Consider the following 17,963-nt stretch of genomic DNA (forward strand, 5'->3'; position numbering starts at 1 on the left):
CTGACACACACACACACATCAGCACACCACACATGAGCTATTGGGGGAGAAATGCCTTGATGAGGTCACTACATGTGCACTATGATCTGTGCTATGATGCTCATGAGGTTATCTTAACACTTGGATGAGACTATATTTACCTCTGCCAAGGAGGTTATGTTTTCATCAGGGTTTGTTTGTTTGTCTGTTTGCTAGTAAGATAACTCAAAAAGCAATGGATGGATTTCGCTGACATTTTCAGGGAAGGTCTGAAATGACCCATGGAAGAAACTATTACATTTTAGGAGTGATCCGTATCACCGTCTGGATTCAGGAGGCGGTTATGTTTTTCGCTTGGCGGTGTAATGGCATGGTATGACCATGTGGTGGCGATATGAATAGTTTAGGTTCAAACATATGACAACCCAGGAAAAACAATTGGCGGAGGTCTGCTCTCTGAGTGCTTTTCTAGTCTGTAATGTGAATCTTCATGAGATTGTACCCAGCCTTTTGTACAAGTTGATGCTTTGTTGAACAACCTTGACTGACAACCGTGCATGCAAAATTCATGATTTGGAATAAAATGAAACGTCTGATGGTTTCTTATATGCAATAGTGCTATTGTATGTTCCTACCAGACTGATGGTGGTAGGGCTGTAGGTTAGCGCTTGTGATTGAGGGGGTCATAACATCAACTATCCCCCAATATAAGTCTCTTCATATCACATCACATCACATTAGATCAGGCCCTTGATTCCCCTTAAATAGAAAAACAATCTCTGCATAGCTGAACCTGCAAAACCAGTTTGATGTTCAGTGTCAGGTATTCTGAAATATGGCTTTTACCATAATTTTTCTCATATCTCCACACCCTCATGTGAACGGTGTCTGAATCTCTGTGTGTGATTACAGTCAAATGAAACACACTGGTTTTCTGCTGCCTGGAAATGATTAGATGACCACAGACTAGTGATGCTTTAACACCAGACCAGATGGCTTTTCACACCACCACACTGATCTGAACTGCAGAGATTCAATACTCCTGATACAAAATATCTGACCACTGAGGCTCACTGAGGCTCACTTAGGCTACTGTAACGCTGTCCTTAGATTCCTAACACATAATATATCTCATAACTACACATGATCACAGTGTGTTGAGTCCACTTCAGTTCATTCATATCAATCTGATCCAACCGCCTTTTCCAGTCTCATACTCCCTCATCCACCCCACCCTGTCCACTTCCTTGTAGTTCTGATGAAGCAAAACAGAAACTCAACTCAACTCTCACTCTGCTGCTGCTTCTCAGAGTGTGTGCTTGGTGTGTGTTTGTGTGTGAGCTAGAAAATGGCGGAGGCTATTTCTCAGGAGGAAGAGTCTTTCACATGTCCAGTGTGTCTGGATCTGCTGAAGGACCCAGTGACTATTCTCTGTGGACATAACTTCTGTATGAGGTGCATTAAGGGCTGCTGGGATCAGGAGGATCAGAAAGGAGTCTACAGCTGCCCCCTGTGCAAACACACCTTCACTCCCAGACCTGTCCTCTACAAAAACCCTCTGATTGCTGAGATGGTGGAGAAATTTGGGAAGATCAGAATCCAGACTGCTGCTCCTGTTCTATCTACTGCTGGACCTGGAGATGTGGAGTGTGACGTCTGCACTGGGAGAAAACTCAAAGCTGTGAAGTCCTGTTTGGATTGTCTCCTGTCTTACTGTGAAACTCACTTAAAGGTTCACAATGACGTAAACCCAGGAAGAAAACACTCAGTGATTGATGCCACAGGCCAGCTACAGGAGAGGATCTGCCCTCGTCATAAGAAGGTGTTTGAAATATTTTGTCGCACTGATCAGAGTTGTATCTGTTACCTGTGCACGATGGACGTACATAAAGGCCACGACACAGTCACAGCTGTAGAAGAATGGACCGACAAACAGGTGAGTGCTGAAGTTAGACTTGTCTTGTCATTTATTTTGAAAAGTCTATTATGCTATGATATGTCTGTACAATTACAAGAATATTATACTTCTTAAAGTCTATTTATTTTTGGAAGACTCTCTCTTGTCAGAGAAGACCTGTACCAGGAAATGATAGCAGGTACTGTGATATCCTTAGGGTGCTGAGGATTCACCACACATAGAGGTTCTCCAACGAATGTATTTATTAAATACTCATGAACACCATACACAAAAGCTGTTGCAGCTTCCAACTCTCATCTCTCACTCTGCTACTTGCTTCCTAACTAGCATGTCTCACACCATAGAACGTTAGCTCCCTCTAGAGGATATTGTGATGCATGCTTACGCATTCACTTTACTACATTCCCTCCCCTCAGAAAAAAACTAGTATAGACTATGCACAAGTTTTTTTGTATTCACAATAAAACCTCAACTGCACTAACTTATGCAAATTATTAACACTCAATAACACATGTCCAGCGCTTTTTTTTTTTTTTTTTTTAAATAAAATACATAAAACTCATGAACATATACGCTAGGGATTTGGGTGGACTACCTCATCCCAGTGAGATTCCAGGACGCATTCTTGTTCTGTGGCAGGGGAACTCACTACTAAGCTAGGTAAAGTCTTTTAAAGGTATACTATGCAGGATTGGCGATTTCATCGCCGGTTTCGCTTTCACTTTTCATTTTCGCTCGTTTTATGCTTGCATATTTCTCTTCCGAGCTTCCCCTACAGCTTTAGCGTGTATATTTGACAAAACTCCTCAATCGGTCAGTCTGCCGTGCCTTTTTATGAGACTTTACATGACACTTCCTGGAGTAGAGCATGGGTGCGTGCCCGGTGTCTCCTAAAGTTGCAAGTGTGGTTTTACCGCTACAGACCACTAGAGCGGCCAAAAAAACCATCGTTCGACCGGTAATGACTCATTTAATCATATATAACAGTATGGAACGAATTGACTAACTGAAAAACGTTGCATAGTATACCTTTAAGTACTCTGGAGTCTTCCTATCTCGCTGAGACCGTCTCACTGCTGGCTGTTCCTCCGCAGGGAGTGACTCAGTCAGTTCATCTGATGTTTCTGCCGTTGTGCTGTCACCTGCCTCAGCGTAGACAGGTGTCTCAGGAATGGTGGGTGGTTCCTGGTCATCCATTCTTGAAGTGTGTGACACTTCAGGTGTCACTGGTGTTACCGCACTTCTACTACGGACCTGGTCGATGTGTCGTCTCACCACCTGTCCATTTCCTAGTGCGACCCTGCATGATACTGGACCAGTCTTCTCCGTTACTGCCCCCAGTATCCAGGTCGGCCCTGCACTGTAGTTACGTGTGAAGACTAAGTCTCCTTCTTCCAGCGATCTTGCTCTAGCATGCATATCATGATATTGTTTTTGCTTCTCCTGCTTCCTCTGCACTCTATTTCGAACGTCCGGATGTATTGAATCTAGAGCTGATCTCAGCTTTCTACCGCACAATAACTCTGCTGGTGATTTGCCTGTTGTAGATTGAGGAGTTATTCGGTAGCTGAACAGTGCTCTGGCCATTTTAGTTTCAATGGAATCTCCTGTGCTCTTTTCAATGATGGACTTGAAGGTCTGAACTGCCCTTTCGGCTAAGCCATTAGAAGCAGGATGATATGGCGCTGTTGTGATGTGACGTATGCCATTCTTTTCTACAAATTCCTGAAACTCTTCACTGGTAAAGCAACTGCCGTTGTCTGACACTATAATCTCTGGTAGGCCATGTTGACTAAAACTCTGTCTCAGGCACTCAATAGTGACAGCCGAAGTCGATCTACTCACCGCATGTGCTTCAATCCACTTTGAGTAAGCGTCCACCAGAATCAGGAACATTTTTCCTTTCCATGGACCAGCATAATCAATGTGGATTCTTCTCCATGGCTTGTCTGGAACTTCCCACGGATGTAATGGGGCCACTGGAGGACTGTTTCTATTTTCCTGACATGTCACACACTCCTTCACCAGCGCCTCCACCTCTGCATCCATATTTGGCCACCACATGTAGCTACGGGCCAAACCTTTCATCCGTGTAATGCCTGGGTGGGTCTGGTGGAGCTGCCTGAGCAGAGCATTGCGCCCAGGTGGAGGAACCACTACTCGTCCTCCCCACAACACACAACCTTCCTGGGTGCTGAGCTCCTCCTGACGCCGGGTGTATGGTGTGAAGGCCGGATCCTCCACCTTCTTTGGCCAACCTCTTAGAATGTATTCCCTTACTCTTGCCAGCAGCGGATCTTTGTCAGTCCATTTCTTTATCTGCTGCGCCTTAATCAGAGGTGTTTCACTGTCTTCCAACAACAATACTCTCTCCTCCTCTCCAGGTGTTTCTTTTTCTTTCATCTCCAGTGGCAGTCTACTCAGAGCGTCTGCATTTGTGTGGTCTCTGCCTACCTTGTAGATAATGGTGTACTCATAAGCTCCTAATGTGACTGCCCACCTCTGGATCCGAGGAGATGTCATCTGGGGAATGGCTCTCATTTCACTGAATAGCAAAATTAGTGGCTTATGATCGGTTACAATGGTGAAGTTTCTTCCGTACAAATATTTGTGGAATTTCTTCACTCCAAAGACTACGGCCAGTCCCTCCTTATCCAGCTGCGAGTAATTTTTCTCAGCGGCATTGAGAGTCCTTGAAACAAACCCTATTGGTCTTTCCAAGCCATCTGGCATTTGATGGGAAAGTACTGCCCCCACCCCATAGGGCGAGGCATCACACGCCAAGATGAGGGGTTTGCGTGAATCATAGTGCACTAACACACTACAGGATTGAAGAAGCACTTTTGATTCTGTGAATGCCTTCTGCTGTTTTGAACCCCATGACCATTTTTCCTCCTTTTTTAAAAGGGCATGTAGCGGAGCCAGTAGTGTGGATAGTTTCGGGAGGAATCTGTGGTAGTAATTCAACAACCCTAGGTAGGCTTTCAATTCACTGACATTTTTTGGTTCAGGCGCTTGGGCTATAGCATCTACTTTGTCTGTCAGAGGATGCAACCCACTGGCGTTTATTTTGTGGCCTAGGAATGCCACTTCTTCACCCATGAACTCACACTTGCTTCTTCTCAATCTTAGTCCGCTCTTCTCCAATCTGCAGAGAACTTCTTCCAGGTTTTCCAGATGCTTTTGTTCATTTTCACCTGTAATTAAGATGTCGTCCAAATAAATGGCCACCTTTGGAATGCCACCTAAGATGCCCTCCATGGTTCTCTGAAAAATTGCTGGACTGGAGGCTACTCCGAAAGGTAGACGGGTGTATTCGAACAGGCCCTTATGTGTATTAATGGTTACATACTTCCTGGATTCTTCCTCCAGAACGACCTGTTGATAGGCATGACTCATGTCTAATTTTGTGAAGTGTTGCCCCCCATTTAACTGTGCAAACAGGTCCTCAACCCTAGGTATAGGATACTGGTCTACCCGCGATGCGCGGTTAACGGTGAGTTTGTAATCCCCACATATTCTAATTGACCCATCGGGTTTTCTGACTGGGACAATCGGCGCCGCCCATTCTGCAAACTGCACTGGTTCTATGATCTTGTTGTCCAGCAGCCTCTGTATCTCTCTCTCTACTAATGGCTTGACGGCGTATGGCACCGGTCGTGGTTTACACAATCTTGGCTGTGCTTCCCTATCCACATTGATCTTTGCTGTGACACCTTTAAGTTGCCCTAATCCTTCTTTAAACACTTCAGAGTGTCTTTCAAGTACCTTTTCTAGCTGTAATGGCAGTGCTGATTCCACCCTGTTTATCAGCTGCTCCGCCATGGCCAGCTCCTGTAGCCAGTTTCGCCCTAGGAGGTTTGGTCCTTCACCCTCCACTACTATCATCGGCAATGTCTTTTCTGTTCTTTCAGTCTGCACCGTCACATGGGCCAAGCCCAGCACTCCAAGCCTCTCTCCAGTATATGTTTTTAATTTTATCGAGCAGGGTTTCAGTTCTGACATTTCAGTTTTCTTACACAACTGCATGTATTGCTTGTTGCTTACTATGGTCACCCCACAGCCTGTGTCAATTTCCAATGTTACCTTCATTCCATTGATGTTTACTGCGCGAGTGATGGGAGCCACTTTGGATAATTCTTGTGACACGCTATATATGGTGTAAGTGCTAATGTCCTCCGTGTCACTCTCTTCCTCCCCTCGTAGCAGATGCGTCCGCCGTGCTCTGTCAAAACCTCTGCTGTCACCTTTCTGACCCTTGTATGTTGCTGTCTGTATATTTTGTCTTCCCGCCTTGGATCTGCAGACCCTCTTAATGTGTCCCCGCTTACCACAGTTGTGGCAGAGTTCTGTAGCAAACTTACATTCTGCCGCCGTGTGCTGCCCGTCGCATCGGTAACAACAGGGGAGTTTACGTGTAGTCTCAGCAGACACCTTGTGAACCGTTGCTTGAGCCCCGTGTGCATTTTGGTCGTGTCATCTGCTAACTTCCCTTGCAGATCTTTCACGTCCTTTGAAGCTGATTCCATCGCTTGGCATAACTTCAGTGCCTTATCGAATGTCAAATCCACTTCAGACAACAGCCTCCGTTGCATTCTATCGTCGTTCACTCCGCACACTAATCTATCTCTCAGCATTTGCGGCAGTGTAGCCCCGTATTCACAGTGTTGAGACAACTTCTTCAACTCAGCCACATAGACCGCGATAGACTCATTGCTCTTCCGTATGCGTGAATTAAATTTAAACCTTTGTACAATTTCACTCGGTTTAGGGTTGAAATGAGCCTTAAGGATCTGCTTGAGTTGTGCATAAGTTTTATCTTTAGGCACATGGGGGCTAACCAAACTCCGTAATAAACTATAAGTGGCTGCGCCCACTCCACTTAACAAAACAGCCTTCTGTTTGTCTTCCTCTGTAATGTCATTAGCTTCGAAGAAAAACATCGAACATTTCACTATATTCTTCCCATGACTGTGACATACAATCAAAAGGGGTCACCGTTCCTATCACTGCTGCCATCCTTCGTGGTTGTTCGCAACAACTCCAAGTTCAGCACTCTCACCGTTTCTCCACGCTCCCTCTGGAAGTTTTGGGTTTACTCCTCGTCGCCAATTGTGTGATATCCTTAGGGTGCTGAGGATTCACCACACATAGAGGTTCTCCAACGAATGTATTTATTAAATACTCATGAACACCATACACAAAAGCTGTTGCAGCTTCCAACTCTCATCTCTCACTCTGCTACTTGCTTCCTAACTAGCATGTCTCACACCATAGAACGTTAGCTCCCTCTAGAGGATATTGTGATGCATGCTTACGAATTCACTTTACTACAGGTACAAAGTGCAAAATGTATAAACTCTGTGAAACATTGACATGCTGTATCAGCTAAATATGACACTGCACAAAATATCAAATACAGGCTGTGAGCCAACTTGACTTGTGTTTAATGCCTAATGTCAGAGGTTCTACTGAAAACAAGTGAACTGAAAGCATAGTTAAGACAACCAAATTACTGACCACATTTCTCCAATACTGAAGACCCTGCACAGCATTTTTATAAATCATTATGATTACCTATCAGGCTTCCTTCAGCAGTAGCATCTTCCAGACCTCTCAGGTCACAAGGACAAATACTTGTTGGTAAAACCTGCTGCGGTAATTAAACAGCTTTCAGCTGCAATGCAAACAGCTCTGGACCCAACTGTTGCCAGTTTGAGACCAAACTGTTCTCAGGATGCTCTCTGCTAACTGATCAAATGCAGTTCCTGTTCAACAGAAGCACTTTATCTGTTAACTTTTTTGTCTTTTAATTATTATGTTTATGGAATATATTTGAACTATTTCCCTTTTATGATTCTATTTGTGCATTACATGTAAAGCACATGGAAATGTGAAATGTATGAAAAGTCCTGTCCAATATAAATAAACTTGCCGTACATCTACATTTGTATCAACAGAAACAGTTGGGGCAGACCCAGAGGAGATTCCAGCAGAGAATCCAGGAGAGAGTGAAGGAGCTGCAGGAGCTGAGGAAGGCTGTGAAGACTCTCAAGGTGAGTACCGGTACTGACCAGAGGAGAAGACAACAGCTTCAACTCTACAATGTAATCATAATTGATATGGCACCTTGGTCTATTGACAAATCTGCATCTAGATTTTAGGTGTCAGATGCTTGCCAGAACAATCTCCCTTTTTATTCAATTGCTTCATGATACAAATGCTGAGTCCCAATGAATATTATTATAACAATTGCATGTAGGCTACAAAGTCTGTGGTGTAAGTAAAGTATGTAAAGTATGCTGAATTCTGGGGTGTCATTAGCACTAAAACATTCTAATTCCATCCTCAGGCCAGGTTATTGTGAGCCCAGTGAATAACTGTGCCTCTGCTGCCATCTCTGCAGCACCCAAAGAACCACTGACACCATGAAACACGTTCAGCTTCACCTCCCTCTGTGTGTCTCCTGCCCTCCTCTTTGTGTGTCCTAACAGAGCTCTGCACAGACAGCAGTGGAGGACAGTGAGAGGATCTTCACTGAGATGATCCGCTCCATTGAGAGAAGGCGCTCTGAGGTGACAGAGCTGATCAGAGCTCAGGAGAAGGCTGAGGTGAGTCGGGCTGAAGGACTCCTGCAGAGACTGGAGCAGGAGATTGCTGAGCTGAAGAGGACAGATGCTGAACTGGAGCAGCTTTCACACACGGAGGATCACATCCATTTCCTCAAGGTAACATTTGCCTGCCCTCATGAAACTGAAATTTAATGTAAAGAATAAGAGAGTATTGAGTTGATAGCTTTCTGTGAAATATATGATGTCCAAACACCAACAGTGTGGATTACAAATCTGTATGTGAGCTGTATGATGTGTGATGAGGTAATACATTGTATTGCTTTACATGCAGTATGTACAGTACAGTATGTAACTAACATGTGCACACTTAAACACACCAATGCTTAATAGAGATCGCTAAGACATGTGACCAACGTCATCAAAACACAAAGAATTATGGGTGCGTTTGGCTCGCCTGATGCCAGCCCATGTAAACTAGTGTTCTGGGTCTATGATCTGGCATGATAATAATGAAAACTAAGCGGGGAAAAATTGTGCAAAAAACAGAACATAATCTTGCGCTTCCTTACTGCTGCTATCCATGCCATTTCTCGCCTTTTTGTCACGTCTGAAACATGGCGTGTACTATTATTTGTCCACGCTGGAAAACGATAAAAGATAAGCTTCATGTTACTCTATTGAATTTTATAACACAGCAGGTAAACGGCATTTCGACAACTGCACTTCGTTGTTCCCGCACGTCAGTAAAAAACGTAAGTTTTGTGCCACCTATTCCCAAAATGCGTTGCGTTTTACGTCACGTTCTCAATCTCTATTACACACACAATAAACCAACAGATCTAATCCATTATATTGTATATGCAGTCTTTTGGGAAACAGCCCTGACTGAATATGCAGGTGGCATGTGTCACCTTTTCTCTCACTGGTGCTCCTTGCAGTATAGTTCCAACCAGCATGACATTCATAATCAATTCTCTCAACTTTTATATTTTTCTTTGTAGAATATCCCATCATTCCGATACTCTCCTTGCTCTCCCAGCATGACCATCAACCAAAGTGTCTCTTTTGATGCTGTGAAGGAATCTGTCTCTGCAGTGAAGGTGCAGCTGGAGGAGAAACTGGAAGGCATCTTCAAGCAGGAAGTGGCCAAGATATCTGCAGCAGGTTGGACAAACCTCTAGAATGGATGCAAGGATGAACTACTTTTATAAAACACTGTTATGTTCAAACAGTTATGGATTCATTTGACTCTGTGTTCTGTGTCTCTCAACAGTGGCTCATATCGAGATCCTCCAGTCTTTAGAATGTGAGTCTGTCATTAAATTGCATTCCTATCTTAAGCTGAAAACATATTTCACTAAGATGTTTGCAAGATGTGTTTTGTTTTGTTTTGCTTTGCTAATCCTGGGTGAATGAATGTCTCTGTGGTACTCTGTGTTGGTTCCCAGATACTGATCCTGAACTCCCAATCAGAAGAACAAACAGTAAGAGCAGCATGCCACCAACCAGTACGTCTTTACTCACTCATTCTAACAGCCTCTAAGCCGTTACATCTGGGGTCAAGCAATGGAATAACAGTTTCACTGAATCTTTTTATCTCTAAAACCCTATTTCAGATGTCACACCTAAGAGGCATGGGTGTGTGGCTGGGCCCTAGAATGCAACATTAAGGTCCTTTACATTGTACATTGATCAGTGTACAAAAGCAGAAGCTGATGGAGATCAATGATAGAGATAGAATTCAGCTTTAACTAACAGTCACATTAAAATGCACCCCAAACTAGATTACACCCATTACTTCTGCAGTAGTCTTGTGATAATGAACTGAGTGTGGGGGGTTAGAACTGAAGGTCCTCAAACAGGCCCCTACCCTCCTAATGAAGTCAAGTCAAGTCAAGTCAGTTTTATTGTCAATACTTCACATGTGTTATACAAAGGAATTGAAATTACATTCCCCGCTATCCCATGCGTAGACATACACCCAGACAAGACAGAACATGACACCACCAGGGAAGACAGGACATGACAACAGTAAAGTGCAGAGACATTCAATAAAGTGCAGAGAGCTTAAGGCTTGTTCCATAGAATGGCAGATGAGGGACTCGTCAGTGGGAGGTTGGAGGCCTTTAAGATTTAAGCAGCTGGGGACTCATAATGCAGCATAACCTTCTCCATACAATCTCCACTGATGTGATTTAAAAATGAGCGCGCTGTCATCAATATATATTATCTCGGCAAATGCATATGTTTTATTGGTAGTAAAGTGATATTTTCTGTTTTAGTGTCTGATGTTTCAGTGTCTGGTGTTTTTCCTGAACCAGTGACCAGAGAGGAGTTCTTGCAGTGTAAGTTGGACACACAAACAATCAGACATCCACATTCAGCTGTCCATCGTATTCGATGATGAATCTTGTTTCAGGGATGATGGGGGGGGGCTTTGCTCTCTGTTAGCTGCTGCTTCAATACAGCCAGTGTTGCTGAGGATGTGTGTATGGGGGATTCCATCTTCCCAGGACAAACTGAGTATCTTTTGTAGTCAGCAGATGTGGAAGGCCTCTAGATTGGTGATGTGCTGGCGGTATGGGGTCCAGCACTCTGCCCCATATAGCACAGTGGAAAGACATACTGCCTTGTAAATGGTGACCTTGGTACTGACCTTCGCGTGCGCGCACACACACACACACACACACGCACACACACACAGGGCCATGAAAACACACACAAACACATCTACATCAGGAAATGTGTATTTTGTCCACCTGCACTGCAAAAAATGCCCCTCTGGAAACAAGAAAAAAATCCTTAAAATGAGGTTAAAATCATGTATTTCAAGCAAAAAAATCTGCCAATGGGGTAAGCAATTTTTTCTTGGTAAGAATTCTTGAAGTTAGTATAACATTCTTGCCACTTGTATTCTTAAAACTAGGCCAACCTTTAACTCAAAATAAGGTCATATAGCTCATATTCAGTAACTGGAAAGAAGGAAAATTTGCTTATATTAGGCAATACGTCTTGAATCAAAAAAAATTAAATAAGTATGTTTTGCTTAATATCAGCCTGTACAAATAGCTTGTGTTGCTTATATTGAGAAATTCCCTCTTGTATTGAGAAGAAATGTTAAGTAAAACTATCTTGAAATGAGACAATATGGGCTACCATCAATGCAGTTCACAAGCTTTTATTGCTGGAAAGAAGGGACATTTGCTTATAGTAGACAATATGTCTTGAATCAAAAAACAGTAAATAAGAATGTCTTGCTTGATATTAGCCTGTAAATATAGCTTGTGGTGCTTATATTCAGAAATTCTCTCTTGTATTGAGAAGAACATGGTAAGTAAGATGATCTTGAAATGAGACAATACTGTATGGGCTACCATCAATGCAGTTCACAAGCTGAATTTTAGGCTGTTTTACTTTTTACCACAGTTGGTCACAAACCGACATGTAAAAACAATATTTCTTAGTGCACACATGCCACAAAAAGCAAACTTCCACTATGATCTTGGAGTATCAAAGTACATCAATGATCACTTTTAAACTAACATGTGAACAGGTTGGGGCAGGCAAACTCTCATCACAACAGATTCACATTAACAGTTTTGTTTTTTTCTGAAGAAAAAACACAAACAAACAAACAAGAACCCCACCATAAAACAATCTCCATGATGCTTAATTAGGCTTGGAGTGGTAAAGAGAGAGGAAGGGAGGGAGAGATGTAGAAAGAGGTGAGGAAGAAGAGAAGAGAAAGGGGAGGAAGAGAGAGAATTGAAGGAGAAAGAGAGTCAGAGAAAGATAGAAAGATGAAGGGGACAGACAGAAAGAGATAGCGAGAGTGAGCAGTTGAAAGATAGAGAAAGAGGGAGAGTGGACAGAGACAGAGAAAGAGAGTTGGGGTGGGAAAACAGACTAGGGGGACAAAGGAGGGAGAGAGATGAAAGAGAAAAAGGGGAAAAGGAAAGAAGGGGAAAGAAACATAGAAAAAGGAAGGGAACATGTGAAAGAGTGTCAGTTTAACACCTGCTCATTCTAAGAAGGCCATCCACTCTCCAATGGCCTTCCTGTAGGAAGGGGTGACATCACCATCATGGAGTGTGTCCCCGACCACTTCAGTCTGGATCACCGAGAGGAGTGTGCAGATTGTCTTTGGATAACGTAGGTGGAAAACGTAGTAGCAGCCCATGAGGTAAAGCAGTGTTTCGTGAAATTTCTTGCGCGGAAATGTGCACAATGTTGTTGCGCCAATGGCGAGAAGGCAGTTTTCTTCTCCCAACAGGACAACTGGGCATGCTTGTGTGCGCAGGAAAGCATCAGGATTCTCCGAGGGCTGCAAAGAGAAAGTGGACAAAATCAAACATGACTGTTGTTTCGCTCCTGTTTGTTTTACATGCAATTGATGAGTTAGCCTCTGTCAGTTTGTGAGCCATGTTTGCATGTGTGTACACCAGCCCTTACAAAGGAAACATAACTTATGTCTGACCCACCGTTAAAACGTGGAAAATTGCCTCAATTTGGCTGCGCGCCTTCGAGTTTGATGGAAAGAGCTGCGGTAAAGCGGTGAAGACGGCGATGGCATGTTCAACTAGATCAAAAGAAAACAAAATCAGATATGAAAAATAAGCACTGAACTCAATATTCTCATCACTAAACCCACCACACCATATAACTCACCGCCGTCCATGGTCAGGGGGGCCTTCATTACATGCTTCACCACTCCATAGTATTGGACCTTACCATAGAACGAATTCCATCTTTCTCTCAAGTCTTTCAAGAAGTCAATGTTGTCCTTTTCAACAATTCGACGAAACTCATCCATGATCTGAAATAGAAAAGAAACACAACAGAGAAAACTAATTACTGTTTTGATAGTAATAACCGGGATGAGAGAGGATAGAAAGATGAGAGAAAAAGGGGGAAAGAGAGATAGAGAGAAGAGTTGTATGGCTGATAAAAGTCATTGTCTTACATGGTCAAGATCCCGGAAGCAAGGATAGGCCTCAAGTATCTTGCCAGGCCTATCTTGCTCTCTGATGGTATCCGAATCAATAAACTTTCTACGGGCTGAAAACTCTAGGTTAAGCAGTTGTGAGACAGCAGCCTTATTAGGCTTCTTCGACTTAAACATCATCTGTAGTGTGTGATGATGCTGCGCCTGCGTCTTCTCACTATCCATAGGCTCAGGAACTGCAAAGAATAGAGAAACAAACTATCTCAGTTCATCAGAGATCTGCCTGGCTGTAATTGTAACTTTTTTACAGCCAACTGTAAACTTTTGACCGGTAGTGTAGGTTCCTTAATAAGACTAATGGTCATTGGTCACTGGATAAATTTACACATTTCAGCTAATGACCTCTGATGGCATAGTTGAAAATTAGGAAAACAAAAGACTGCAGTGCAGGCAGACTGTATTCCAATAAAATGCAATCTACCACTCAAACTATATTACCTGAAACCTACTTAATCTAAATAGTTTGACATACAAGTCAAATGTAATACCTGTGAGTGTGTTTGGCTCATCTTCGCTGTCCCCCAGTTGTGATACTTGGTTGTCCCTTTTCGGGGTACTCGCCCTGAGTGATGTTTCCAAGATGACTGTAGAGGCGCTGGAATCGCAATCACTGAAGGTAGAGCTAAGACTCTCATCAGCATCCCCATCTGGGCGCTGCTTCTTGGCAGGTGGGGCTTTAGATTTGGATTTGACAGGACTTTTCATGTTTGATAGTCTCTTCATGAGTCTCTTAGACACATCTTCCTGTAAAGATATACATCTCATTTAGACAGGCAAAGCAACGCCATTTTCATCTGTAAAACTATAATGACAAGAATCTGTGCATACCCACACACCGTCTGATGAGTTGTCCTTTATCATTGGGTAATACTCTACTAGACGCTTAGCCATGGAAGTGACCTCATGTTTTGTTGGATAACGGGAGTCCTGAGATGCACGGGCAATGGCTATCATGTTTGTCATTGTGTTTCGGACGAGGCGGCAGTAAAGCTCCTTCGACAAAGTGACCTCTTGTTCTTTTCCAAGTCTCTGCTTCTCAAAATATGAACGTCTCACCTGCTCAAGCTCACTGTCAGTAAAGATAACATACTGCATACTGGAAAATTTTAAAACATTGCTGGGAGACACCACATCACATGGAGGTGTTGATGATGACCTAGCCATTGCAGAGGGGTCCTCATCCACCTGTATACAAGAACATCAACAATCAAAACTTTAACATATTAAGCACTAAATGAATACACAAGATATGTAGGCTACCAGAATAAACGAATCTTATGACTGCTTAGCAGTAGTGCTAGTGTTATAGTTACTGTAGTGCTTCTTACATGGTCCTCCACGTGGATTTTGAGCCAAACATCTTTTCGTCGAAGAAAGTGCTCTGGACCAGGAAAGAGATCCCTAATGTCATCTCTAGACAGTGTGCGCAGGATATCCTCAGTGATATTAGCTGCTGTTGAGTATAAAGCACAGACACCTCAATATCTACATTTAGTCATTTAGCAGGCAATTTTATCAAAAACGATTTACAAGGGAGGATAATATTCCAACTACGTTGCAACAGAGACATTAGTATACAGTAAATAGGCTAGTTTGTGATACCTAGCCATGCTAACTAGCGCCATAGCATGAACTTGATAAACTAGCTAGTAATAGCTTATATTTCATGTTGAAATGCAATTTGAAAAGAACAATACATACCTCTGAGCGTGGCAAGTGTTACTTCGTCGAAATCTTCCATGTCCAATAAATTGGCAACACTTAAATTCCTCTTCTCGGTCACTTCACTTTTCTCATCAAACGCAATGCATATACGTTAGAAGTAATGCGCGCCCAAACCTGGCTCAAACCAAACAGGTGGAATGTACCAAGTGCTTTCCCACCGAAAGGGGGAGGGTGGGTAGCCTAATCCAAAGAAATGTAAAATGTACTTTGCATTCCTCTTTGATATTGATCGATTTTTTTTATTGAATTGACACTGTACTTTCAAGTATGTTAGATAAATGCACTTATGTATTATTATATGGACAATAACATTCATTTTGATAACACATTTGTTTGGACTCGTCCATTCTTCCGCTTGCTTTGAAAAAAAAAAAAACTTCATTTGAAAGAGATATCAACACTTGAGAAGATGTTGCAGCAAAGTGATCATTATTCGTTAGAATCTAGATACAAGCCTCAAACACGTTTGATGTACTGTAGGTTAAATGCTAATTTTTTTCACACTGCAAAAACGGTTTATCTAATACAATCCAACAAGTGTTATTTATCTTATATCAAGATCAACTAAATACATGGGCCTTGTTTTCAGCAGGCTAGGCTACATTTGACTTGAATTAAGGCTTTGACTTATTTTAAGATGTCTCATCTTGAAAATAAGCAAATTTGTCCGGCAGTGCGTTAAGCAAATTTGCCCTAAAACAAGCAAATTTGTCTGCCAGTGCACCTACATTTGTCTGCGGCTTAGACTTCTTAAAATAAGTCAAAGTCTTCTTAAATTAAGTCAAAATGATCTTTCAAGAGAACATCATAGGCTAGGCCTAGCCTACTTAAAATAAGAGTTTTGTTCTTAATATAAGATGTCTCATCTTGAAAACAAGCAAATTTGTCCGGCAGTGCGTTAAGCAAATTTGCCCTAAAACAAGCAAATTTCTCTGCCAGTGCACCTACATTTGTCTGCGGCTTGGACTTCTTAAAATAAGTCAAAGTCTTCTTAAATTAAGTCAAAATGATCTTTCGAGAGAACATCATAAGCATACTTAAAATAAGATTTTTGTTCTTAATATCAGATGAATAATATTTGGTTAGATTTAATTTTTTGCAATAATGATGTTTCTTTGACTGTTCTTGATTTAAGAAAATATCATTCTTAAATCAAGAATATATATGTCTTAAAATAAGGAGACAACCTGGTTGCTCAGATGCTGAACAAAAGTTGATCTAATTTCTAGATCATTTGAACTCAAAATAAGCTGCAAATTCTTGCTTAGAAAAAGTAAGACATATATTCTAAAAACAAGCTTGAGTTTTGGCCGATAACAAGATATTTTTTCTATCAGTGCTTAAAACTAGAAAAAAACCCAGATTAATTTCCCCAAAATAAGTAAATTCCCCTTTCTTAAAAATCACTTTTTGCAGTGTGCCACTCTGGTGATATCGTTATAGTAACCTAAATGATCACGACTATCAGCATTATTGCATTACGATTTTTATCTAAACCTTTCACTAATGTTAGATAGAACTCAACATTAGCCTGTCCTTTATGCACATCAACAAAACTAAAGGTCAACAGAACAGCATTTATATACCATATAAAAGTGATGTGGCTGCAGTGGCTCCTTTAAGACAATCTTTTGGTGTGAGTTCTCTGGAGCTAGTCTAACTATGCTGTGTAGCCTACAGCTACTGTCTGATTTTAATATTTAGAGCTCTATACTTAACATTTAACATTTATGTTCTATTTGGCTTGTTATGAAATCATGCATTGACCAATATAGGCACAGTTCAGTTTAAAAAACTGACATACATGCATGTTTAGCATTTTGTGAAAATACATCATTATGGCTACATTATCAAACTCTTAACCAAGAGCTGTATATACTCTGATTCTAAATATTGACAGATATCTGCCATTTGGAAACCATGTTGAAATTTGCTACAATTTATTTCAAAACTGGATTACTCTGGAATGTCTAATTATACATTACACCTTTTGTGTTCGGTAAAGTCTGCTGTTTATTCTGATTTATGGTTTGTCATTAGGCCTGTCACGATAACAAATTTTGCTGGACGATAAATTGTCCCAGAAATTATTGCGATAAACGATAATATTGCCGTTCTGAGATCATTTTTATCTAATATAATGATAATGGCATAATAATGCAGGTACACCTTTTCAAAGATCAATAACTTGTATTTCTAAAGAATAAGGAACTGGAATGGGAAGACATTTTTAAATATCCACAATAAATGAACAAAACAACCAAAAACAATAAATACAATGGACTCTCAGTCTCTACTAACACTCTGTTTAAGGGCCAGCAAATTAAAACGTGACATGCAACAGGGGGCGTGTAGAGTGACAGTTGCTAAGCCTTATGCACGGAACTAAATGTCATCATAGCTGATCAATTAGGCCTACGCAGTCAGCTAAACATTTGAAACTTGCGCAAAACGGCATGAACCCAGCATCTGCACGTCACATAAAACACAAATTGAAGCAATAAGTTGGTCCGCGGATAATCCTACTGCAAAGCCTTTTCACAGGTATGCTACGTTTATGACATATAACGTTGATTACGAACACATTTCACCACAGCTGACAATTAGCTTACGACATTTTAACCGGAGCTGCCGGCTGTTTTGGCTGATTCTTGAGCTCTCAGCGGAGTGCAGACTTTGCGGAGTGTGTCTTTATCAGATGATGAAAGAACGTAGCTTATAAGCATGATTTTCTGAACTGCATTATCACTATTTTTACCCCCAT

At 41.8% G+C, this 17,963-nt stretch overlaps 1 protein-coding gene across 6 annotated transcripts in view; it reads left to right on the forward strand.

Moving 5' to 3' along the window:
• The first annotated feature begins 1,286 nt into the window (after nt 1-1,286).
• Nucleotides 1,287-17,963, forward strand: part of LOC134089156 (tripartite motif-containing protein 16-like) — a 40,049-nt gene continuing 23,372 nt past the window's right edge. Inside the window, exons 1-9 of one of the 6 annotated variants that reach the window (XM_062543496.1) lie at nt 1,287-1,915; nt 7,858-7,953; nt 8,392-8,625; nt 9,165-9,221; nt 9,471-9,633; nt 9,743-9,775; nt 9,918-9,977; nt 10,752-10,814; nt 12,743-15,912. In XM_062543496.1, coding sequence (XP_062399480.1) covers nt 1,328-1,915; nt 7,858-7,953; nt 8,392-8,625; nt 9,165-9,221; nt 9,471-9,633; nt 9,743-9,775; nt 9,918-9,977; nt 10,752-10,814; nt 12,743-12,744 — 1,296 coding nt within the window. In that variant the 5' untranslated portion in view covers nt 1,287-1,327 and the 3' untranslated portion in view covers nt 12,745-15,912. Of the gene's footprint in view, nt 1,916-7,857; nt 7,954-8,391; nt 8,626-9,164; nt 9,222-9,470; nt 9,634-9,742; nt 9,776-9,917; nt 9,978-10,751; nt 10,815-12,742; nt 15,913-17,963 lie in introns of those variants that run through there. The other 5 variants (XM_062543497.1, XM_062543492.1, XM_062543493.1 and 2 more) reach the window with 5 other exon arrangements.

This window comes from Sardina pilchardus, chromosome 8 (assembly GCF_963854185.1).
Source record: "Sardina pilchardus chromosome 8, fSarPil1.1, whole genome shotgun sequence".
NCBI lineage: Eukaryota > Metazoa > Chordata > Actinopteri > Clupeiformes > Clupeidae > Sardina > Sardina pilchardus.